The following is a 25,418-nucleotide window of genomic DNA, read 5'->3' as shown; positions in this document are numbered from 1 at the left end:
ATGTTTGAAAAAAGACCTAATGTTGGACTAAAAACGTTGCAGTGCTGTATGTTGGCTTGAATAAATCACAGTTTTTTCATTCATCCTGTTGGAGTGCTGCAAGATTTATTTCTCTTGAATATAGATACAGTCCTAGGATCTGGACTGCTTGCACCCGTTCACATATGTAAGCTTTCTCTTATTGAGATTGAGTGCTGCTGCTTTCCCTGTTTGTGTATATATATGTATATATATACATATATATATATATATATATATATATATATACACTACCGTTCAAAAGTTTAGGGTCACTTAGAAATGTCCTTAATTTTGAAAGAAAAGCACAGTTTTTTTCAATAAAGATAACATTAAATTAATCAGAAATACACTCTATACATTGTTAATGTGCTAAATGACTATTCTAGCTGCAAACGTCTGGTTTTTAATGCAATATCTACATATGTGTATAGAGGCCCATTTCCAGCAACCATCACTCCAGTGTTCTAATGGTACATTGTGTTTGCTAACTGTGTTAGAAGGCTAATAGATGATTGGAAAACACTTGAAAACCCTTGTGCAATTATGTTAGCACCGCTGTAAACAGTTTTGCTGTTTAGAGGAGCTATAAAACTGACCTTCCTTTGAGCTAGTTGAGAATCTGGCCCATTACATTTGTGGGTTCGATTAAACTCTCAAAATGGCTAGAAAAAGAGAACTTTCATGTGAAACTCGACAGTCTATTCTTGTTCTTAGAAATGAAGGCTATTCCATGCGAGAAATTGCCAAGAAACTGAAGATATCCTACAACGGTGTGTACTACTCCCTTCAGAGGACAGCACAAACAGGCTCTAACCAGAGTAGAAAGAGAAGTTGGAGGCCCCGCTGCACAACTGAGCAACAAGACAAGTACATTAGAGTCTCTAGTATTAGAAATAGACGCCTCACAGGTCCTCAAATGGCAGCTTCATTAAATAGTACCCGCAAAACGGCAGTGTCAACGTCTACAGTGAAGAGGCGACTCCGGGATGCTGGCCTTCAGGGCATAGTGGCAAAGAAAAAGCCATATCTGAGACTGGCTAATAAAAGGAAAAGATTAATATGGGCAAAAGCACACAGACATTGGACAGAGGAAGATTGGAAAAAAGTGTTATGGACAGACGAATCGAAGTTTGAGGTGTTTGGATCACACAGAAGAATATTTGTGAGACGCAGAACAACTGAAAAGATGCTGGAAGAGTGCCTGACACCATCTGTCAAGCATGGTGGAGGTAATGTGATGGTCTGGGGTTGCTTTGGTGCTGGTAAAGTGGGAGATTTGTACAAGGTAAAAGGGATTTTGAATAAGGAAGGCTATCACTCCATTTTGCAAAGCCATGCCATACCCTGTGGACAGCGCTTGATTAGAGCCAATTTCATCCTACAACAGGACAATGACCCAAAGCACACCTCCAAATTATGCAAGAACTATTTAGGGAAGAAGCAGGCAGCTGAACTATCGTTCAAAAGTTTGGGGTCACCCAGACAATTTATATTTATCAAATGAGTTGCAAAATGACTAGAAAATATAGTCAAGACATTGACCAGGTTAGAAATAATGATTTTTATTTCAAATAATAATTTTCTCTTTCAAACTTTGCTTTCGTCAAAGAATGCTCCATTTGCAGCAATTACAGCATTGCAGCCCTTTGGCATTCTAGCTTGTAATTTGCTGAGGTAATCGGGAGAAATTTCACCCCATGCTTCCAGAAGCCCCTCCCACAAGTTGGATTGGCTTGATGGGCATTTCTTTTGCGTACCATACGGTCAAGCTGCTCCCACAACAGCTCTATGGGGTTGAGATCTGGTGACTGCGCTGGCCACTCCATTACAGATAGAATACCAGCTGCCTGCTTCTTCCCTAAATAGTTCTTGCATAATTTGGAGGTGTGCTTTGGGTCATTGTCCTGTTGTAGGATGAAATTGGCTCCAATCAAGCACTGTCCACAGGGTATGGCATGGCGTTGCAAAATGGAGTGATAGCCTTCCTTATTCAAAATCCCTTTTACCTTGTACAAATCTCCCACTTTACCAGCACCAAAGCAAACCCAGACCATCACATTACCGCCACCATGCTTGACAGATGGCGTCAGGCACTCTTCCAGCATCTTTTCAGTTGTTCTGCGTCTCAGAAATGTTCTTGTGTGTGATCCAAACACCTCAAACTTCGATTCGTCTGTCCATAACACTTTTTTCCAATCTTCCTCTGTCCAATGTCTGTGTGCTTTTGCCCATATTAATCTTTTCCTTTTATTAGCCAGTCTCAGATATGGCTTTTTCTTTGCCACTCTGCCCTGAAGGCCAGCATCCCGGAGTCGCCTCTTCACTGTAGACGTTGACACTGGCGTTTTGCGGGTACTATTTAATTAAGCTGCCAGTTGAGGACCTGTGAGGCGTCTATTTCTCAAACTAGAGACTCTAATGTACTTGTCTTGTTGCTCAGTTGTGCAGCGGGGCCTCCCACTTCTCTTTCTACTCTGGTTAGAGCCTGTTTGTGCTGTCCTCTGAAGGGAGTAGTACACACCGTTGTAGGAAATCTTCAGTTTCTTGGCAATTTCTCGCATGGAATAGCCTTCATTTCTAAGAACAAAAATAGACTATCGAGTTTCACATGAAAGCTCTCTTTTTCTAGCCATTTTGAGAGTTTAATCGAACCCACAAATGTAATGGTCCAGATTCTCAACTAGCTCAAAGGAAGGTCAGTTTTATAGCTCCTCTAAACAGCAAAACTGTTTACAGCGGTGCTGTCACGAAGCGGGTTAGTGGACCCACTAGGCCATACCGCCGTAGCGGGAAGGCAGCTGGCCAAACCACAGGAACCCACAGAAATACAATGTCCCGCACAAGGGTACCTGAATAGTCCAGATGGTGGCCGCAGCTATGGCACAGATGAGATGGGTGCAGCGGATGGCGCCAAACGTGGCAGATGACACAGGACGTGGCAGATTCCTTTGGATGTGGCAGACGACACAGGACGTTGCAGATTCCTCTGGACGTGGCAGTTGACACAGGACGTGGCAGATGACACAGGATGTGGCAGATGACACAGGACGTGGCAGATTCCTCTGGACGTGGCAGATGACACAGGACGTGGCACGACTTGATACTAAGGCAAAGCACGGGAAACAGGAACGGGGAACAAGGCACGGGTAACAACAGGAACGGGAAACACTAAGGGACCATTTGCAAGGCAGACTGAGAAAACTAACAACTCTCAGGCAAGCATTAGAAGGCATGGGGCCTTCTTATAGACCAGGAAATCGTGGCAGTTGATGATGATGACGATTTCCTTATTGCACGCACTGGCCCTTTAAGGCCTGGCGTGAACGGGGGCGCGCAACCTACGGGAACAGAAGCGGAAGTTTGCGCTGGCATCTCCTAGGAGGGAGACGGGGACCAGCGCTCACAGATACATGGCTGCGGGCCTCGGGAGATGAGTGAACCAGACGGCCCGCGTCCATGGACGCTACAGGTGCTAACATAATTGCACAAGGGTTTTCAAGTGTTTTCTAATCATCCATTAGCCTTCTAACACAGTTAGCAAACACAATGTACCATTAGAACACTGGAGTGATGGTTGATGGAAATGGGCCTGTATACACCTATGTAGATATTGCATTAAAAAACAGAAGTTTGCAGCTAGAATCGTCATTTAGCACATTAACAATGTATAGAGTGTATTTCTGATTAATTTAATGTTATCTTCATTGAAAAAAACTGTGCTTTTTTTTGCAAAAATAAGGAAATTTCTTAGTGACCCTAAACTTTTGAACGGTAGTGTATATATACATATATATGTGTGTATGTATATATGTACACATATATATGCACATATATATATACACGTGTGTGTGTGTGTGTGCGTGTGTGTGTGTGCGTGTGAGTGTATGTGTGTCATGACGTGGTCTGTGGACCCACTGGGCCGTATCGCGTAGCGGGATAGCAGCTGGCCAACTAGGTACAAAACAATCTCTATAGTTCAGAAAGGGTACCTGACTCAATGTAGACCGTAGCGGTGACACAACTAGACTTTTACTGTAAATGACACAGTAGATGCATCGGAAAACACGACTTGACTTTCACTGTTGATGGCACAGAGGCACGGTAGCACGGGATACAGGCTACAGGTAGCAGGAACGGGTAGCACTGGGAACTGGAAAATACTGGGAGACCATTTGCAAGACAAACTTTAGGTATACACCAACGCTCAGGCAAGGATCAAGTGGGCAGAGCCCCTTTTATAGTTCAGCAGCATTCTGGGCTAATTACTGATTAAATGACAGCTGGACGCCTACTGGCCCTTTAAGGCCGTGCACGCGCGGGCTGACATGCCCTGCGGGAAACAGTCCCAGAACCCGGAAGTGAGTGCCGGCGTCTCCCTAGAGGGAGATGCCGCCGAGAACACAGATGTCCGTGGCCGTCAGAGGGTAAGTCTGAACGACGGCCCTCGGCCATAGACGTTACAGTATCCCCCCTCTTACACCCCCACCAGAGTGGGAGAGAAATCTCTTCACGAGGACAGGGGCATCGATGTTCTCCTCTGGCTCCCAAGACCTCACCTCTGGACCAAATCCCCTCCAATCCATTATTTTATTTTATTTATCTTATTTTATTTATTCTGTCACTTTTAATTTTTCTGATATGAAATAATTTTGAATAAAATGATATATTACGTGTATATATATATATATATATATATTTATTTTTTTATACACAAATCCTGATCATGTATAATTACTTATATGTATTTCCTCTAAATATTATTAGATCTGCCAAATATGATATATCAAATTATGGGCTTTTGGAGTATGGGCTGTTTTTCACATTGCTTTACCGGAACTAAAATGGTGGTCGCGGAGCGCCTGTGTATGGTGCATGCGCTGGCCCGGCTTCTCTCCTTCCGGTTGTGCGTGTGATGCAGGTGCGCATGGACATGTGCAGTCTGCATCTTCCAGACGCCGGGATGTGAGTGTCGGGGCGGGTATGTCCGCCATGGACAGGCGCCATGTAGAGAGCGGTGCCAGGTGTATATATAACTCAGGTGGATGAATAATTTCCCTTGAGTTAGTACTGTAGCCAGTGGCTATGTTGAATATTCATGTTACATGTTGTGCTCCAATTAAGAAACAGCTCCACCCTAAACATAGAGACTCCCTATAAAAGACATCCTTCCCACTACACAGTACCCCTTGAAAAAGCAGACGGAGAAACGCGCGTCGGGGTTCTATGGTGGTGGTCTGGTGTTATTTGGGACTCTCTATGCAGCACAGTGGTTGGTATTCAACCTTCGTAGTATCTATGTTTTGAATAACTTTGTCTTTGAGACAGCACTGACATACAGTATTGTACTGAGTGTATACTTTTTGCCTCTTGAAACAGTGTCTATTATTATAGCATGTGATAATTTATGATATATATATTACTAGTGCTTCCTTGTTATATTACTAGTGTGATATGCTGTTTTGTATATTGTAGTCCCTCCCACCACCACCATGCTGTTTTAACCTGTGTGTCGTTTTAGGTCTTGATGGCAATTGTTTTTAACATTTGATTAACCCCCTAGGCGCACCACGACGCAACTGTACGTCCAGATGGCCAGTGTCTTAGCGCACGAGGACGTACAGTTACTGCGCAGCTCCCGGTGTACACTGTCGCCGACAGTGTGCACCGGGAAACAGGAGGCCAGCTGTCCCCGACAGCTAACACTCCACTGTTGCCTATCAGCGGCTCATTTTCGCTGATTTCGGCAATTAACCCCTTAAATGCGTAGATCGATTGCAATCGCCACATTTTAGGGGTTTCTAGTACATCGGCAGACCTCACAATGAAATCATGAGGTTTGCAGATGGCTAGCATGGCGACCGGAGGCCAAGTAATGGCCTCTGTGTCTGCCATAAACGGAAGTCTATCAGGACCATCCGTCACTGAGTCGTTCCCGATGCACACTGTCGGTTACAGTGTCAATGACAGTGTGCATCGGGAACTGGGAGGTCAGCTGTCCCCGACAGCTGACACTCCACTGTTGCCGATCAGCAACTCATCGCCGCTGATTTCGGCAATTAACCCGTTAAATGCGTGCCTCGATTGCGATCGCCTCATTTAGGGGGTTTGTAGCACATCAGCAGCCCCCATGCAATTGTGAGGGCTCCTGATGCTTGTGATGGCACCCGAAGGCCAGACAACGGCCTCCGGGTCTGCCATGTATGGAAGCCTATAAACACCAGCCTCTGGCTGGTCCTCGTAGACTTAGGCCTTATTCAAACGCTGCGTTTTGCGTGCGCAAAAGTTCAGTGTGACGTGTATATGGTGCGTGGCTGCATGATTTTCGCGCAGCCGGCATCATTATGACACTCCCTTTTTATGTGACGATACAGTAAAGAAGGAGGGGATTTTATGTTTCCCTTCTCTTCTTTACCAGCTGTAGTGCGAATCACGCACGTCACTTTAATCGGCGCGTGCTGCGCGAAACACGGGCAAGTATAGCACATGTCGTCAGTTTTACGCAGTGCGCATACGCTGCGTGAAAATCACTGACAGTCTGAATGGCCCCATTCACTAACATAGGTCCGTGCGACGCACGTGAAAATCTTGCGCATATCACGGATGTATAACACGTTCTTGTGAATAAGGCCTTACTGTCAGAGTGACTGATAGTTGGAATACGTTACACTACCTAGGTAGTGTAATGTAATCTAGCAGAGATCGGAGCTTCAAGTGAAAAAAGTTAAAAAAGTTAATAAAAATGTTTTACAAAAGTGTGAAAATAAAAGATTTTTTTTTCCTATAATAAGCCTCTTATTATAGGAAAATAAGGAAAACGTTAAATAACAGTTCACATATTAGGTATCACCGCGTTCGTAACGACCCAATCTATAAAACTATAATGTTATTTTTCCCACATGGCGAACGCCGCAAAAAAACCAAACTAAAAACAATGCCAGAATCACTATTTTTTGGTCACCACCCCTCCCAAAATATAGAATACAAAGTGATCAAAAAGTCGCATGTACCCCAAAATAGTGCCAATAAAAACTACTACCCGTCCCGCAAAAAACAAGCCCTTACACCGCTATTTTGACTGAAAAATAAAAAGTTATGGCTCTCAGAATATGGTGTCTCAGAAAATAAATTATTTTATAGTTAATAATATATTAGTGATTTTGTGAAGGATGGAGTGGACAGAAGTTAATGTTTATAATAATTTTCTTTCTTTAATAAAATATAGACTATAGAGTTGTGTACATAATTGTGATGAAGCAATAGTAGGATTAGATAAGTATACGTGGCAAGATGGCCCCTGAACAGGGACTACGCACTAATAAAATAACAAGTCACTTCCTGGTATGAACGAACTATGAAGACATATCTAAAGGACCAGATAAGGGTGAACCTATCCAAGGATGACACAAGTAACAAGAGGCTTACAGTGATACGTGCTTTTATAAAAGTGTGATAACATGTACCCACCCCCAGGAGAAAGGAGATATAGAACAAATGTGTGTAATAAAGCAGTGACGCCTCTCCTGATGCTGAGTGAGGAGCTTTATACCAGACTCTGTGTGGTGTGATTCCTTTCGTACGAACTCAGCGTATTATCCCTGCCGGTTGAGACTGATTAGTACCCGAACATTTTGGCGCTCGACGTGGGGCCACACTCGAGGGATAAGCCGTGTCCGTGATCGACGACCCCCAGACGCCTCAACATTGAATCGCCAGCCACGCTCCCAGGAAGTCTGATCAGCTTCAAATAAAACACGGTAAGGTTAAGTTCATGTTTATGAATAGTGGCTCTTATCCGTGTGGGAGAGTGAGCAGGTGATAAGATACCGAGGTATTTGGAGTCGATCCCGGCCACACTCTCAGCGACAGAGAGTTAACCCGCTGTGTGGCTCCAAGAATCATAGTATAGATAGTCGCGTCTCGCCGGCATAGGTGATAAGTATAAGTGTAATAATTTAATTAGTCGCAGGGTATAGTTTGATACCATTAAGACGACAGGTATAAGTGTAATAATTTAATTAGTCGCAGGGTATAGTTTGATACCATTAAGACGACAGGTATAAGTGTAATAATTTAATTAGTCGCAGGGTATAGTTTGATACCATTAAGACGACAGGTATAAGTGTAATAATTCAATTAGTCGCAGGGTATAGTTTGATACCATTAAGACGACAGAGACAGACAGTCAGTTATAATTGTGTTTTGTGTTCAGAAACATCGAGAATAAGGTTTCATTCTCAGGACGGTGTTAAATATAGAACAGTATGTTTAATGTGTTAAAAAAAAAAAAAAAAAAAAAAAAAAGAGACAGGCAAAGGAATGTGGTTCATTAACCGCAAAAGAGATAGTAGAAAAAAGAGAAGGCAAGAAGAATGTAGAAAATAGTAAGAAAGTTATGCACATATGTGGCATATTTATAGATGGAAGGTTACACCCAGGAGAATGGGCTGCAGCTCTTAGGGAAAACAAGGGAAGATTAAGTGACGAAGGAAAGTTAGATGAAGCATTAGCTTGGCAAAGAACAGCCATAGCCATAACTAAAGACAAGTTTACTGAGCAAGAAATACGAGACAGAAAGGGTAAAATCATCAAATATGTGTATTACAAAGAATGTGTCCAGCCACCGCCCTATAATGGCGACGGTGGAATTCTAACTGCGTGGGAGTGTCCCAGTTGTGGTCAACAGAACCCGCCCCAAGTTGAATATTGTGTATCATGTCACTTTCCACGCCCCGATCCTCCCATATATGCCACGCCTTCGGCACCACTCCCCGCCCCAGGAGGCCATCTTGGTACACCTAAACCTGTTGTTCCGTTATATCCGGTACTCACACAAGAAGGTGGATTTTATAAGCCCCCTCCGGAGGATGTGGCCACGCCCGGCCCAACCAAATCAGTATGAAATAATCACCTTGTTAATTTTGTCATTTGTAGTGTTTTTTCTATTTACAGAAGTTCCAGTCTAGTTCACTGATGAAACAACACGTAATCATAATATAGAGATGGTGGCCGTCAGATTGTACTGTTAAACATTAACGTAGATAATTCCTGTACAATGGTGTGATGAATGATTGCAGATACGTATGTTGTTTTGCCGGCATTGAAAGTGTTAAGATTGTGAGAAGTTATGAGAAATGAGTGTGTGACCTCCCTCCCTCCCCCCTAAAGTGTGCTGTGTTTGGGAGGAGGAGGAGGGGGGCTGACTGGGTGCAGTCTGCAGGGCTGATGAGACAAAGGGATCTCAATATGCACTGCTGAGATATATATATATCAGTAATGTCTACAAACCTAAATACATTTCTTCTCTTTTGCGCAAGCGCTGTTGGTTATAAAAGTTACGATATTTATGTGTTATGATGTGATCAGATTTCATGTGTTTTGATGTTAATTCAGATGTATTAAACTACAGATACGGTGAGACACGGGGGTTTGAAAATGTATGTGCCCCCACCGTTCCCTATTTTTATATACTGTTTATTGGTTTGCAGTAATTAATGTGATCAGAGATAATATTTTCTGTTTTATTGAATAACTAACTACAATTGTTTTATTTTTGATTTCACATAGAAATTATGTCATTGTAAAGATAACATGTTTGTCAGGAAAAAGTCATTTTTGTTTCAGGCTGTTGTACATTACAGGGGGTTAAATTAGTGTTATGTTGAGATGTAGTTTTGAACTCTGCTACATCACTCTCGCAGAGTTCACAAAGGGGGGAAGGGTGAAGGAACTGATCAGGTACAATTTTGGTTTATGTGTAAGAGACCATCCCCCTCCAGCAAAGTTACACAGGAGGATGTGACATCACTCACACGAGTCTTTATGGATTTAGATGAGGGAGAAGGCAAAACAAAACTTGTCTGGACATTGTTAATTTGATGTAAAGTTTTTAGGGATGTTTTATTTTTATTTGTTTTTGTATTAATCAAGTATTTGCAGAACCTGATAAAAGTGAGATTCTCAAAGTATTCTGGATTATCAACTGAATGAGGAGGAGTTGTGTTTGGTAGCGGCTTGTGACACCAATCCATGGAGTACCTCTACGCAAGCATATACTTTGTACTGTACTGAACAAAATGGACATGCCACTGCAGTTCTCACACAAAGTCATGGACCACAGCAGCGCCCGGTAGCATATTATTCAGCTAGACTAGACCCTGTGGCCCGAGGTTCCCCATCATGTGTGAGAGCTATCATTGCTGTAAATTCAATGTTAAACAAGGCCTCAGATTTGGTCCTGGCATTTCCAGTCCAAGTTTTTGCACCACATGATATTACTGCTATTTTTACTCAAGTACAGCTAAAGCACTTGTCAACAGCAAGACATTTGAGATTAATTTGTGCACTTCTTTTTTCTGAGCAGGTTATTTTACACCGCTGTACTACATTGAACGCAGCTACCTTACTGCCTTTGGAGCAAGGGGGAGAAGACGTAGGTAAAGTATGGTCACAATTTTTGTCTGAAACTGATGAACATGATTGTATGGCCCTTATGGCCCAGGAAACAGTGGGGTTCGCACATGTAAAAGATACCCCACTCCAAAACCCAGACCTAAATACTCTTTGTGGATGGTTCAAGGTATTTTGTAGAAGGATCTTTTCTTACAGGATATGCAGTAACCACCGAAGATGTAGTCCTAGAAGCAGCCTCCTTACCAGCGTCCCGCTCAGCACAAGAAGCGGAGCTTAAGGCCCTGGCAGCAGCATGCCAACATGTAGAAGGCTAGACAGTTTTTGACCTCTGCAGGTACACCTGTAAAGAATGCAGACTTTGTAAAATACTTGATGGAGACCCTGATGTTACCCACAGAAGTAGCAGTAGTAAACATTAAAAGCTCACACCAAGGTGAGTTCACCAGAGACAAAAGGAAATGCTTTGGCAGACCAAGCCGCAAAAGCAAGCATCACAGAAGCTACCCGTGTTAGCAGCCGTATGTCAGATAAAAGATCCAGAGGAAACAAGACCAGCTGTAAGCCCGGAACTACGGCAAAAACTTCAAGGACAAGCAACAAAAGAAGAAAAAGACAAGTGGACGGCCCAAGGAGCAACGCTACGAAAAGATGGCCTCTGGCAATGCCAGAATAAACTGTGCCTGCCTAAGACAATGTTCCCAATGATGGCCCAAATAACACATGGAGCGACTCACCAAAAACGGCAATGATGGACTTGGTAAACAAGGTGTGGTATGCCCCAGGGTTTAGTGTGATGGCCAGCAGTTTTACACAAGGATGCATGATCTGTGCAATACATAATATTGGAAGAACTGTAAAAGTACCACAGAAGCACACACCCAGACCTATATATCCGTTCCAGAGACTGCAGATAGACTATATTCAACTACCCAAAGTTGGTACCTATGAGTATGTGCTTGTTTGTATTGATCTCTTTTCAGGATGGCCAGAAGCTTTTCCAGTAACCAAAGCTACAGCCGTAGCCACAGCAAAGAAACTGATCAACGAGGTGGTGTGCAGATATGGAGTTCCAGAGGTGATCGAGAGCGACAGAGGAACTCATTTTACGGGTGAAATCATGAACCATGTGTTGTCAGCTCTAGGCATAAGTCAAGCCCTACATACACCATACCATCCACAAAGCAGTGGGAAGGTTGAGAGACTAAATGGGACTCTCAAATTGAAAATCCAAAAAGCAATGGTAGAAAACGGGAAACCATGGACCGAGTGTCTACCATTAGCCTTGTTCTCAGTAAGATACACGCCCACAAAAAGAACAGGTCTCAGCCCATATGAGATCTTATTTGGGTCGGCTCCCAGATTAGGATGTTATTTTCCACAGGTGCTCCAAATGCAGTATGGTAGACTAACAGATTATGTATCAACGCTGAACAAACAATTGACCAAGGTGCATGCACAAGTCTTTGCTTCCATTCCAGGTCCTGATTCAGTTGAAGGGACGTATAAGCTAGAACCAGGAGATTGGGTCATTGTCAAAAGACACGTGAGGAAGAGCCTTGAGCCACGGTTTGATGGTCCTTTTCAAGTCTTACTCGTTACAAGCACCTCAGTGAAGCTCGAAGGAAAGGCAAGCTGGATTCACGCCAGTCATTGTAAAAAGGTTCTTCAGCCAGAAGAATGAAGATCTTTGCGGTTGTTGCGGCGGTTGTTGCGTGTGCTCTTATACAAAAAGGCAGAACTGCTACTCCTGTACACGTAATCAGTACAGAATCACTGGAACAGTTCAGGACAGGGTGGGTGAATGCCACAGTGATAGAAAGCAGGGTAACTACACCTGTAAGGCCAATGCCCCGTGTTATACTACAAATGTGACTACAACCGAAGGGACTTGGAAAAAAGGACCACATGGAGGGACTGTGTACCTTCACATAGACAAAACAGCCAACATTAGCATACAAGAAGAGACACCGGGGCTATTGTTTTGTTGTTATGAACCAGATTTACAGTATCTACAGAAATATACAACCAGTAAAAATAGCTGTCACGAAATGATAAATAAGACTTATGAAAGATGCAACAAGGAGAGGCTCAACTCTACGATTGTAATAAAAGAAACTGATGGGATTATATTATGTATGAATAATAGCCAAATAAGAAATAGAAGATATTTTGTATTCTTGATAATAATTTTAAGAGATAGTTTTAAGCCACATATAACAGTACAAAGTCTGGAAAGAATCCCACACACTTGTAAGAGCGCTGTAACCCAACAGCAGAAAAAGAATGTACACTTCAATATTTCCTTCCCTGAATCCCCCAGCTGTCATAGACAAAAAAGAGAATGGTATGACCCGCTATTAGGAGGGGTAGGAACGGGATTAGGAGTATTGAATGGTATACAGTTAGAAACAGTTCGGCGGATCGAAGGGAACTGGAAGGGAGAATGCACCCTGGCGAAAGCGATCATGCCTTTTCATATACTCTCTGAGACCCAAGAGACCACCACTCAAAATAGTCACATATTTACAAGGGAAAAAAGAGATCTGAAAGGAAGTTTTGACCCCCATGTGTATATAGATGCTATAGGAGTCCCAAGGGGGGTCCCAGATGAATTCAAGGCCCGGGATCAGGTAGCAGCTGGATTTGAATCATTAATCCCTATGATCACAGTTAACAAAAATGTAGATTGGATAAATTATATCTATTACAACCAGCAACGGTTTGTTAACTATACTAGGGACGCTTTACAAGGTCTAGCTGACCAGTTAGGACCCACATCTACTATGACTTTCCAGAACCGTATGGCCCTTGATATGATACTAGCAGAAAAAGGAGGCGTTTGTGCCATGATAGGTACTACCTGTTGTACTTTTATTCCAGATAAGACAGGACCAAACGGCAAAGTAACCATGGCAATCAAACAGATTGTTTCTTTATCCGAGGAATTAAAACGAAATTCAGGTTTCACAGACCCATGTACTTCTCATGGTTAACCGGATGGCAGAAAATTCTGGCCCAAATTGGGATTGTAATCTTAATTTTTCTAGTACTTTTCGCAGTTATTGCTTGTTGTGTATTACCATGTATAAAGAAATTAATGACTAAAACTATAACTGAAGTAACTCCCACTTTTATGTTTTCTTCAGAAATTGAAGGACTTTTACCAACTCCATCCATGAAAACAACCACCCTTTATCGAGACTATTGTTCTGAAGATGAATAGATAGTGTAGGGTGTGCACCGACTCTTTAAGTCCAGCTACAAAGGGGGGTCTCCTAATAGGGGAGGCTCGTCTCAAACTGGTGAAAAAATCCTTTTACTCCCCTTTCCCAGAGCACGGACACACTTAGGTTAAGAAATGAAGAAAATAATGATAAAAGGGTGGACTGTGAAGGATGGAGTGGACAGAAGTTAATGTTTATAATAATTTTCTTTCTTTAATAAAATATAGACTATAGAGTTGTGTACATAATTGTGATGAAGCAATAGTAGGATTAGATAAGTATACGTGGCAAGATGGCCCCTGAACAGGGACTACGCACTAATAAAATAACAAGTCACTTCCTGGTATGAACGAACTATGAAGACATATCTAAAGGACCAGATAAGGGTGAACCTATCCAAGGATGACACAAGTAACAAGAGGCTTACAGTGATACGTGCTTTTATAAAAGTGTGATAACATGTACCCACCCCCAGGAGAAAGGAGATATAGAACAAATGTGTGTAATAAAGCAGTGACGCCTCTCCTGATGCTGAGTGAGGAGCTTTATACCAGACTCTGTGTGGTGTGATTCCTTTCGTACGAACTCAGCGTATTATCCCTGCCGGTTGAGACTGATTAGTACCCGAACAATTTTATTGTGCAAACGCTGCAAAACATAAAAAAACGATATACATATGGTATCACCGTAATCGTATCGACCCGCAGAATAAAGTAAAACTGTAATTTTAGCGCATAATGAACGCCGTAAGAAATAAAGAATACAAAACGCCAAAATCACTTTTTTTTGGTCACCAAAGCTATAAATAAAATTTAATAAAAAGTGATCAAAACGTTGTACGTACCAAAAAATGGTACCAATAAAAACTACAGCTCGTTCTGCCAAAAATAATCCCTCACACCGCTCAATCGACCAAAAAATAAAAAAGTTATGGCTCTCAGAATGTGTTGATGTAAAACAATTATTTTTTTTTAACAAATAGATTTTTCTTTGTAGAAGTAGTAAAATATAAAAAAAATATATATACATTTGATATCACCGTAATCGTACTGACCCGCAGAATAAAGTTAAGTTGTCGTTTTTACCGCACGGTGAAAGCGGTAAAAACTAAACGCAAAAAGCAATGGAGGAATCACAGTTTTTTCCAATTTCACCCCACAACATTTTCGGTTTCCCAGTATATTATATGGTACTTTAAATGGTGTCAATGGAAACTACAACCCTTTCTGCAAAAAAATAAGCCCTCACACCGCTCTATTGATGGAAAAATAAAAAAGTTAGAGCGTTTGGAAGGCGGGGAGTGAAAAACTAAAATGGAAAAGCAAAAAATGTTCAGTCCTGCAAAGGTTAATTAATTTCTATTAAAAAAATCTATTACTACGACATATGGGGTATTGTCATACTCGGGAGAGATTGCGTTACAAATTTAGGGTGACTTATTTTCCTTTATCCCTTCTGAAAATGAAAAAAATGTTGATATTCATTTTCACGGCCTAATTCCACTAAATTCTACAAAAAAACTGTGTGGTATAAATGCTCACTATACCCCTAGAAAAATTCCTTGAGAGGTGTAGTTTCCCAAATGGGGTAACTTTTGGGAGGTTTCCACTGTTTTGGTCCCTCCAGGGTGTTGCAAACACGACACGGCACCGAAAACCAATCCAGCTAAATCTGCTCTACAAAAAGTCCTGATGTGGGTCCAAACAGCAGTTTATTACCACATATGGGGTATTTTCGTAATTATAGTATAATGCCCCATACAGTATAGTGCCCACATAGTTTCTACATGCAGTATAATGCCCCCGTACAGTATAAAGCCCCCATAGCTGTCACATACCGTATAATGCCCCCATACAGTATAATGCCCCCATAGCTGCCACATACAGTATAGTGCCCCCATAGCTGTCCCTTACAGTATAATACCCCCATACAGTATAATACCCCCATACAGTACAATGCCCTTTATAACTTCCCCATACAGCATAATGCCCCATAGCAGTCCCATACAGTATAACACCCCAATAAAGTATAATGCCCCATATAGCTGTCCCATACAGTATAATGCCCCATTACAGTATAATGCCCCCTAGCTGTCCTATACAGTATAATGCCCCCATACAGTATAATTCACCCTTAGCATTATGCCCCATAGTTGCCCCCACACAATATAATGCCCCTCATAGCTGCCCACACACAGTATAATGCCCCCCATAGCTTCCCCAACACAGTATAATGCCCCCCATAGCTGCCCCCACAGTATATTGCCACCATAGCTGCCCCATACAGTATAAAGCCCCCATACAGTATAATGCACCCCATACAATATAATGCCCCCATACAATATAATGCCCCCCATAGCTGCCACATACACTATAATGTCCCATACAGTATAATGCCCTTCATAGCTGCCACATACACTATAATGCCCCATACAGTATAAAGCCCCCATAGCTGTCCCATACAGTATAATGCCACCATATAGTATAAATCCCCCCCATAGCTGTCCTATACAGTATAATGCCCCCCATACAGTATAATGCCCCTACACAGAATATTGACCCCATAGCTGCCCCATACAGTTAAATGCCCTCATACAGTATAGTGCCCCATAGTTGCCATACACAGTATAATGCCCCCATACATTATAAAGCCCCCATAGCTGTCACATACAGTATAATGCCCCCATACAGTATAATGCCCCCATAGCTGCCACATACAGTATAGTGCCCCCATAGCTGTACCAAACAGTATAATACCCCCATACAGTATAATGCCTCCTATAGCTGCCCCATACAGTATAATGCCCCCATAGCAGTCCCATACAGTATTATACCCCATACAGTATAATGCCCTCCACTAGCTGTCCCGTAAAGTATAATGCCCCCTATAGCTGTCCCATACAGTATAATGCCCCCATACAGTATAATGCCCCCCTTAGCATTATGCCCCATATCTGCCCCCACACAGTATAATGCCCCTCATAGCTGCCCCCACACAGTATAATGCCCGCCATAGCTGCCCCCACTGTATATTGCCACCCATAGCTGCCCCATACAGTATAAAGCCCCGATACAGTATAATGCACCCCATACAATATAATACCCCATACAATATAATGCCCCCCATAGCTGCCACATACACTATAATGTCCCATACATTATAATGCCCCCCATAAAGTATAAATCCCCATAGCTGTCCCATACAGTGTAATGTCCCACACAGTATAATGCCCCCATAGCTGACCCATACAGTATAATTCCCCCCATACAGTATAATGCCTCCATACAGTATAGCGCCCACCATAGCTACCCCATACAGTATAATGCCCACAATAGCTGCCCCATACAGTATAATGGCCCCCATAGCAGTCCCATACAGTATAATACCCACATACAATATAATGCCCCCTCTAGCTGTCGCATAAAGTATAATGCCCCCTATAGCTGTCCCATACAGTATAATGCCCCGAAACAGTATAATGCCCCACCTAGCTGTTCTATACAGTATAATGCTCCCCATACAGTATAATGCCCCCCTTAGCTATCCTATACAGTATAATGCCCCGAAACAGTATAATGCCCCACCTAGCTGTCCTATACAGTATAATGCCTCCTCAGCTGTCAGTGACTCGGCGGAGACAGGCGCGATGACACAGTGCCTGCGGCACAGTGAATGTTGGAGCAAGGCTCCAGCATTGAACCGAACTGTATTTGTGTCCTGAGGATGCAAATACAGTTGGAAGCGCGGTCAGCACTGTGTGACAACGGGGGCCCGGTCGCAGCTGTGACTGTTGCAACCCCTATAGCTACGCCACTGGGTACTTGGCTGGATTCAAGACCTCAGTGCCAATAACTTGCTTAGTGGTTTATTATTTAAACAAAAGCGGTAGAGGAACCAAACTATAGGGAGGTCGGAGATATGGTTGATCCAATCAGCAAGAATAGTCTATAACACGTACCAAGATAATTACCCTTAGCAGGGTCCAGCAGATCAAGGTTCGGTATTGGGAATGTAGCAAAGCTGGGTGCATAGCACAGAAGCAGTAGTCATGAGGGTAATCAGGCAATCCAAGGTTCGTTAACTGGGATATAGCAGAGCCGTGGTAGCGGTACAGGGGATAGTCCAAGAGAATAAATGACACAAGGCTTAGGTTAAAACAATGGACCTTTGTAGAGGAGCTGCTGATGTAATAGGAATAAAATCAAAGTAGAAGTGTCGTATCCAAAAGTCATAGATTAATTGAGGCTACGCGTTTCGACGCTGAACTAACATTTTCATCAGGTCAAGATAACAAGGATAAAAGCGGCCATGTAGAGAATGTAGCATTATGTAAAAGCATTAGAAAAACGCTAAACATGGGTCAAAGCTCACCTCTGATAACATGTAGGGTCAGAGTGATGCAAGAAAAGAGCTAGAGTCAGACTTACAATTGATAATAAAGTCAGTCATAATCAATGCATATTAATCAATAACTACAAAATACAGATAGCGATCAGGGTCTCAAGTATAAAAAGAACAGATAGTACATAAATATGTGACAAATCAATAATCGGGGGGAAAAAACAAAAACAGACACCAGAAAGACGGTAAATTGTCATCGGGACTAAAGGCCTTATTACAGCGAGCGCCGATCAACGAGACATGGATTGGCGCTTGTTTACTCCTGTCACATGGAGCTATGGATGGGGACGAGCGGTCGTTACTCCGATCGCTCGTCCCCATACTGTCACGTTGGGTATGTGGACCCACTGGGCTGTACCGCCTTGACGGTATGGCAGCTGGCCAACAGGACACAGGTCACAGTCTATAGTTCGTATAATGTACCTGTGGTAGCTCAGACAGTAGCAAGACAGCCTCGGCTGAGACTAGGCAGCAGGCAGGTGCCAGCCGTGGCACAGCAGGACAGGCGTGGTACACAGCACAGCACGATTTCAGCTCAACCCGGCACTTGACCAGGATAGCAGGATACAGGTTACTGGTAGCGGGAACAGGGACCACTGGGAACTGGGAAACACTTAGGAGACCATTTTCATAGACATACTACGATAATGACAACAAGGCTCAGCCATTGCAGGGAACGGCACAGCCCTTCTTATAGTGCAGAGTTCTCTGGGAGCAATACGCTCAATCTCCCACCTGTGTGCGACCTGGCTCCTCGTCTGGACTGAGCTCGCGAGCGCACCCTGGTGGTCACTGTGGAACAGGACGGCTGCATGTGCAGAGATCTCTGGAGAGAAGGGCGTTGACCGGATCGAAGGAGTTACATTATTATCATGTCAGTAGCGCGTCTTACTGTTTACACAGGGAGATGTGTTGCTGACAACGATAATATTTAACTTTTTTAAAACGATACCATCAGCAGATGATCCAGAGTTTGCTCGTTCATCTGCTGATCACTGCCCTGTTTACACAAGGCAATTATCGCCAATGCTCGTCTGCACGAAAAACATCCAGGGTAAAACCCCCTTAACTGGTATGAGTGTCTGAGAGGAGAAATAAAAGATATGTTGATGCAATAAACATAGATAAGATATAGAAGTGAGAGCTCATCCCGAGGTAGATAGGCTCCGTGGTAGAGAAAACTATCAGCAGGAAGATACGGGACTGGGAACACGGGCTGACTTACGGACATCGTTCCTGGTATCACCGCATCTATGCACAGACTTTGGAAGCCAAAGGGGGTCAATCGTGGGAAACATAGCAAGCGCTACAACATCAGAGGACCCGAAGTGGAGATGGTTACATTTTAACAAAACAGTTACTGGAGATTGGAGATTGTAACAATTATAAAAAAAATTGGAATATAGCACATCATCAAATTAAGATGTAATAAAGATCATTGATGTGTGTAGGTTACATGGGGAAAAAAGATTAATAAAAATATACATACATGAGTTAGGGAATTGGAACTCAATAAATAGGGCGATAGACAAAATAATACCTTAATGAATATGAATAAATACATATATGAAGAGAGAACAAAATCAGACGAAACGACAACAAAAACGGAACACCATTATAATATACTTTAGAATATAGAACATTTAGAATATGCAAACTGTATAGTTATGTAGGATAGGGGGGCAAGTGGAGGGACAGGTTTAGGTGGTTGGCATCTAATCGAAGTTAATGATAGTAAATACATGGTGAAAACAGTATAAAAGAAAGCGTTCTAATAGATATAAATGATGTAAAGCAAAACTTTGGAAGAAGCACATAAAAGACTATAAATGCATAGAAATGAGCACTACTATCTATAGGTATATAAATATATGAACAAAAAAATGATAGGCAATTAAACTCTAATCCAAGGACGTTCCAGTAATATCATTGAGTCCACCAGGATGTAAGCATGCTAATTTGTAAATCCTAAAGTTCTCTCGCTGTTTCAAAGTAGAGAATCTATTGGCAATGCCAATAGGGATTTGTTCTATTGGTGTGATTGTTATATTATCAAATTTACATTCATGCGCTTGTCCAAATTGACGCGATACACTCTGTTTCAGGAAAGAAACCATTAGTCACATTGGAATGATATTTAATATTTCCACAGCATAACAGTTGTGTAGTTCTGCCAATATACTGTAGATTATATGGGCATTTCAATAGATAAATGACATATTCGGTCCCACAGTTTAAAAGGGTTTTGATGTTAAAACACTCTAAGGTGACGACAGAAGTGTATGTTTTAGTTCTATGTGATATATTCACACAACAGAAGCATCAAGGGCAGGGGTCTCAAACTCGGCCAGGTAAGTGGACCGCATATAGAAAAAATGGGAAGTTGAAGGGCCGCATTACTTTCAAATTTGATACAATACAAAATTATTGTTAATCAATTAGTTATTTGAACTACTATAACACTACATTACTATAATAATACCACTAGGTTTAAAATTTGAGAGACTTCTCCACATGCTTATTTCAACAATCCAGTTTAAGTGTCGCTAAATGCAGTCCGGCGGCTCAGTTAGCAGCGTTTGGCAGACACACATGTCAAGATTGGGCAGCCCCTTTTAAGATAGTACCACAGTGCCCTCTGTGGATGCTGCCGCTGTGCCCTCCGTGGATGCTGCCGCTGTGCCCTCCGTGGATGCTGCCGCTGTGCCCTCCGTGGATGCTGCCGCAGTGCCCTCCGTGGATGCTGCCGCAGAGCCCCCCATAGATGCTGCCGCAGAGTCCCCCGTAGATGCTGCCGCAGAGTCCTCCGTAGATGCTGCCACAGAGTCCTCTGTAGATAATGCAACACACCCCTAGATAATGCCACAGTGTCCTCTGTACATACTGCCACAGTGCCCTCTGTAGATGCTGCCACAGTGCCCTCTGTAGATGCTGCCACAGTGCCCTCTGTAGATGCTGCCACAGTGCCCTTTGTAGATGCTGCCACAGTGCCCTCTGTAGATGCTGCCACAGTGCCCTCTGTAGATGCTGCCACAGTGCCCTCTGTTGATGCTGCCACAGTGCCCTCTGTAGATGCTGCCACAGTGCCCTCTGTAGATGCTGCCACAGTGCCCTTCGCAGATGCTGCCACAGTGATGTCAGGGGCTTGCCTAGGGCTGGAGTCCCGGAGCAGAGCCGCTTCTAGCAATCTGCCTGGCATTCCAGCTCTGCTCCTGACATCACTGTCCATATATGGACATGGATGTCAGGGGTAACCCCAGAGCTGGAGTCCCGGGCAGAGCACTAGTAGTCTCTTCCTGAGACTCCAGCTGTGCTCCTGACATCACTGGGGCTCCTGCTCTGGGAAAGCCCCTGACATCATTGTCGATGTATGGAAAGCGATGTCAGAGGCTTCCCCAGAGTCCCAGAGCAGAGCCTATACTAGCGCTCTGCTGGGGACTCCAGCTCTGGGGAAGCCCCAGACGTCGTGTGTCCAAACATGGATAGCGATGTCAGCGAATTCCACAGAGTCCCGGAGCAGAGCCTATACTAGTGCTCTGCCGGGGACTACAGCTCTGGGGAAGCCCCAGACGTCGTGTGTCCAAACATGGATAGCGATGTCAGCGAATTCCACAGAGTCCCGGAGCAGAGCCGATACTAGTGCTCTGCACGGGACTCTGGCTCTGGGGAAGCCCCAGACATCGCTGTTCATATGTGGACAGCGATGTCAGGGAATTCCAGAGTCCCGGAGCAGAGCCTGTACTAGCGCTCTGCCCGGGACTCCGCTCTGGGGAAGACCCTGACACACTGTCCATATATGGACAGCGATGTCAGGGAATTCCACCAAGTCCCGGAGCAGAGACGATACTAGCGCTCTGACCGGGACCGCTCTGGGGAAGACCCTGACACACTGTCCATATATGGACAGCGATGTCAGGGAATTCCACAGAGTCCCGGAGCAGAGCCTATACTAGTGCTTTGCCTGGGACTCCGCTTAGGGGAAGACCCTGACATACTGTCCATATATGGACAGCGATGTCAGGGAATTCCACAGAGACCCGGAGCAGAGCCTGTACTAGCGCTCTGCACGGGACTCCGCTCTGGGGAAGCCCCAGACATCACTGTTCATATGTGGACAGCGATGTCAGGGAATTCCAGAGTCTCGGAGCAGAGCCGATACTAGCGGCTCTGTGTGCGTGGGCCGCAGATGACAGCCCCAGGGGCCGCATGCGGCCCGCCGGCCGCGTGCTTGAGACCCCTGATCTAGGGTGTCCACGACGGAAGGATCCGCATATTCTAGGAAACATCCTAGTGAAACTGGATTTTTGTAATTTGCTGGGTGCGAAAATATTTCTCAGGGTCTGAGATCTTCTATAAGTAATCTTAAGGATATGAGGCAGGATGCCTTTCAAATTGGGATCATTTTTTTTAATTTGCCAATGTTTACGTAAGATAGATGTGATGAGCTTACTCCCAGTATTAAAAGTAGTGATAAATTATATTTGGAATTATCAGTACCATCCCTTTTGGCCACCGACAGTATACAATCATCCTGGGTCAACACCATTGCTTTCATATGTGTCCCTTCAATCAGACTTTTGGGGAAATTTTTCTCTTTAAAACGTCTTTTTAAAATTTTACATTCACATTTAAAATGTTTGGAATTTGAGCAATTCTTCCTAAATTCTTCTAAATTGGCCGAAGGGTATATTTCTAAACCAGAGGGGTAATACTCTCTTTTTAAATTGAGGTAGCTATTAACATCGGCTGTCATAGTATAGTCAGAATAGTAGGGACTGAAACAGGTCAAAACAATTAAGTACAAGTTCAAGATATAGCTAAACGAGGTTAGGAAACAAAAGTGAATAACTGGCACTGAGGCAAGCGGGCACTGATTTAAATAGAGTACCCAGCACTCTGACTAGTCGGGTTGGCCTTGGTCATACCACCGGTGGCTGGCAGGGAGAGACGGTGCTAGACTGCGGCGAGGTGAGTGCATTACTGTGGTAATAATAGACTTTCATAACACACAATGGTACACAACATCATTCTCATGGAAATTTTCATTGAAATGAATGGTCAAGCGGTGGAAATTTTGTCATTTTGAATTTCTTTAAAAACCCTTTTGAACTAATGTTGTTAATGTCGGTTTGTATTAGTTTGTACACGTATGTGAATATTGAAGCTATATTATATTCTATATGATTGATACTAAATGTTTAGAATTAAATTGTCCTTTCCAACTAAAAGAAATCTGATGTAGCATTTTTTATTTTTATTATTTTTCCAAGAAATAAAAATACTTTGCTCAATCTGAGCAAAAATATACAGAATAGTGCCCATTGAGCAGGTAACTGGAATGTAATGTTCAGCTTCCTGTGGAAATAGTGCTAAACTTCTCTTAAAACTGATTTGATTATGGTACATTACAGACAACAACAACAACAACAACCGAAAGTGCACCAAGTCTTCCTCCTGAGCCCCACATTTAAGGCATCTTGTTGACCCCCCCCCATTCTCATTAATGCTTGTCTCTTAAGCGAGAGGTAACTTCTATTCAATAATTTAACTTGCATCTCCATGTACATGGCCACTTTAAGTGGATGTTCACACGGCTGATTTTCAGGCGTATTTCGGAGCATAAAATGCTTGAAATATGAAATTAAATGTGCATTTTGTGCAATTTGAAATACACTGTGTAGTTCATATGAGGCATATTTTTACACTGCTGAATAAAAAAAACGCATTGTAAAAATGTGGCATCTCACTTCTTGAGGCGTTTTCGGAGCTGATTTGCCATTGAGGCTGGATTCACACGACCACATTACGTCCGTAATGGACGGAACGTATTTCGGCCGGAAGACCCGGACCGAACACAGTGCAGGGAGCTGGGCTCCTAGCATCATAGTTATGTACGATGCTAGGAGTCCCTGCCTCGCTGCAGGACAACTGTCCCGTACTGTATCATGTTTTCAGTACGAGACAGTTGTCCGGCAGCGAGGCAGGGACTCCTAGCATCGTACATAAGTATGATGCTAGGAGCCCGGCTCCCTGCAGTGTGTTCGGTCCGGGTCTTCCGGCCGAAATACGTTCCGTCCATTACGGACGTAACATGGTCGTGTGAATCCAGCCTGACACTACAAAAAAGGTTTAGAGAAATACGCCTCAAAATATGCCTGGAAACACCAAAAACGTTTTGAAAATCGGCTCCAAACACGCCTGGATTCAGAGGCTGTTTTGTCTTGAAATCAGCCTCATATTGTTCTGCCTCAAACATATGCCATGTGAAAATACCCTTAGAGTTTTTATTGTATTTTCAAATTCTCTAACCCAAGTTGCAATTCTACCACTGTGATCACCTCCCAACTTCTTCCTAAGATATTATATAATAGAGTGGTAGAATATTTGTGCACTGTAAAACCCCAAAATATTATAGTTCACTTTTTGAATTTTTGTAGACCTACATTATAATGTTTTGGAACAAAATAGATACGAAAAATACTCACATCTAGGACAACCCTCCATAAATATCAGAATAGAATCATCGGCAAAAATTTGGACAGCCAGATGGATCAAAATTATCTATTTTTATTATCTTTTTGTAAATTTTGTTTCTTAAACTGGACTCTCAGAATAGCTGATAGACAAGACAGCATTATGCAAAATGAACAATACCCTAAGAAATGTTACTATTTGTAGACATTTATTTTTTTTGCTGATGTAACAAAGGTTTTTGCTTAATTCCTCATATGATTCTAGCAAGTCTCCTCCATTCAAAGGAATCCTGGGTCTCGAATTTATACTAGACTTAAAAGGGTTTTCCGGTTTCAGCAAATCAATGTTATATTTTTTAGAATTAAAATTTTCAATTTTCCAATATACTTTCTGTATTCATTTCTCATGGTATTCAAGATCTCTTCTTGTTGTTATTCGGTAGGAACATTCATTGTTTACTTCCATTGGATCCATTTCTGTCCATGGTCCACCCAAGCCCATTAATCACCTTTCTGATAGATGGGCCTATTTTCTGAATTGTGTCACTGGTTAAGTAAAGAACTTAGACAGATTTACCAAGAAAAGCAGTGAGTGTTATTGATTGTGCAACATATATGTCATTCTGAATTTCCATTATACAAGTAATTACGGTTAGAAAAACACAGCGGAGTATGTCAAAAGCTTTTAGAAGCAATTCTGTAGGAGAATTCTCTAAACAAGTGAAATAAATAGAATACAAACAACTCCATTTTATACATGTGGAATGACATTATACATTGTAAATATTAAAATATGTTGCGTGTGTATGTGTGTATATATATATATATATATATATATATATATATATACTGCCGTGTTCAAAAAATTTGCAGTGGGTTTATAAAAGCA

General features: G+C 42.8%; 1 protein-coding gene across 2 annotated transcripts; it reads left to right on the top strand.

Annotated features, from left to right (window-relative positions):
• The first annotated feature begins 7,209 nt into the window (after positions 1–7,209).
• LOC142661716 (endogenous retrovirus group 3 member 1 Env polyprotein-like) lies at positions 7,210–14,238 on the top strand. Of its 2 annotated transcripts, none has more exons than XR_012850800.1 (2): positions 7,210–7,775; positions 13,578–14,238. XR_012850800.1 is itself a non-coding variant. In XM_075839199.1 (2 exons), the coding sequence occupies exon 2, from the start codon at positions 12,480–12,482 to the stop codon at positions 13,422–13,424; it is 945 nt and encodes a 314-aa protein (XP_075695314.1). In that variant the 5' UTR covers positions 7,215–7,775; positions 11,910–12,479; the 3' UTR covers positions 13,425–13,553. The 2 variants fall into 2 exon arrangements, 1 of the variants encoding a protein (XP_075695314.1); XM_075839199.1 differs by lacking the exon at positions 13,578–14,238 and adding an exon at positions 11,910–13,553 and having other exon boundaries at positions 7,215–7,775.
• Positions 14,239–25,418: the final 11,180 nt, after the last annotated feature.

This window comes from Rhinoderma darwinii, chromosome 1, assembly GCF_050947455.1.
Source record: "Rhinoderma darwinii isolate aRhiDar2 chromosome 1, aRhiDar2.hap1, whole genome shotgun sequence".
Classification (NCBI taxonomy): domain Eukaryota; kingdom Metazoa; phylum Chordata; class Amphibia; order Anura; family Rhinodermatidae; genus Rhinoderma; species Rhinoderma darwinii.
The sequence above is the reverse complement of the archived record's forward strand: the minus strand, read 5'-3'. Positions and strand labels throughout refer to the sequence as shown.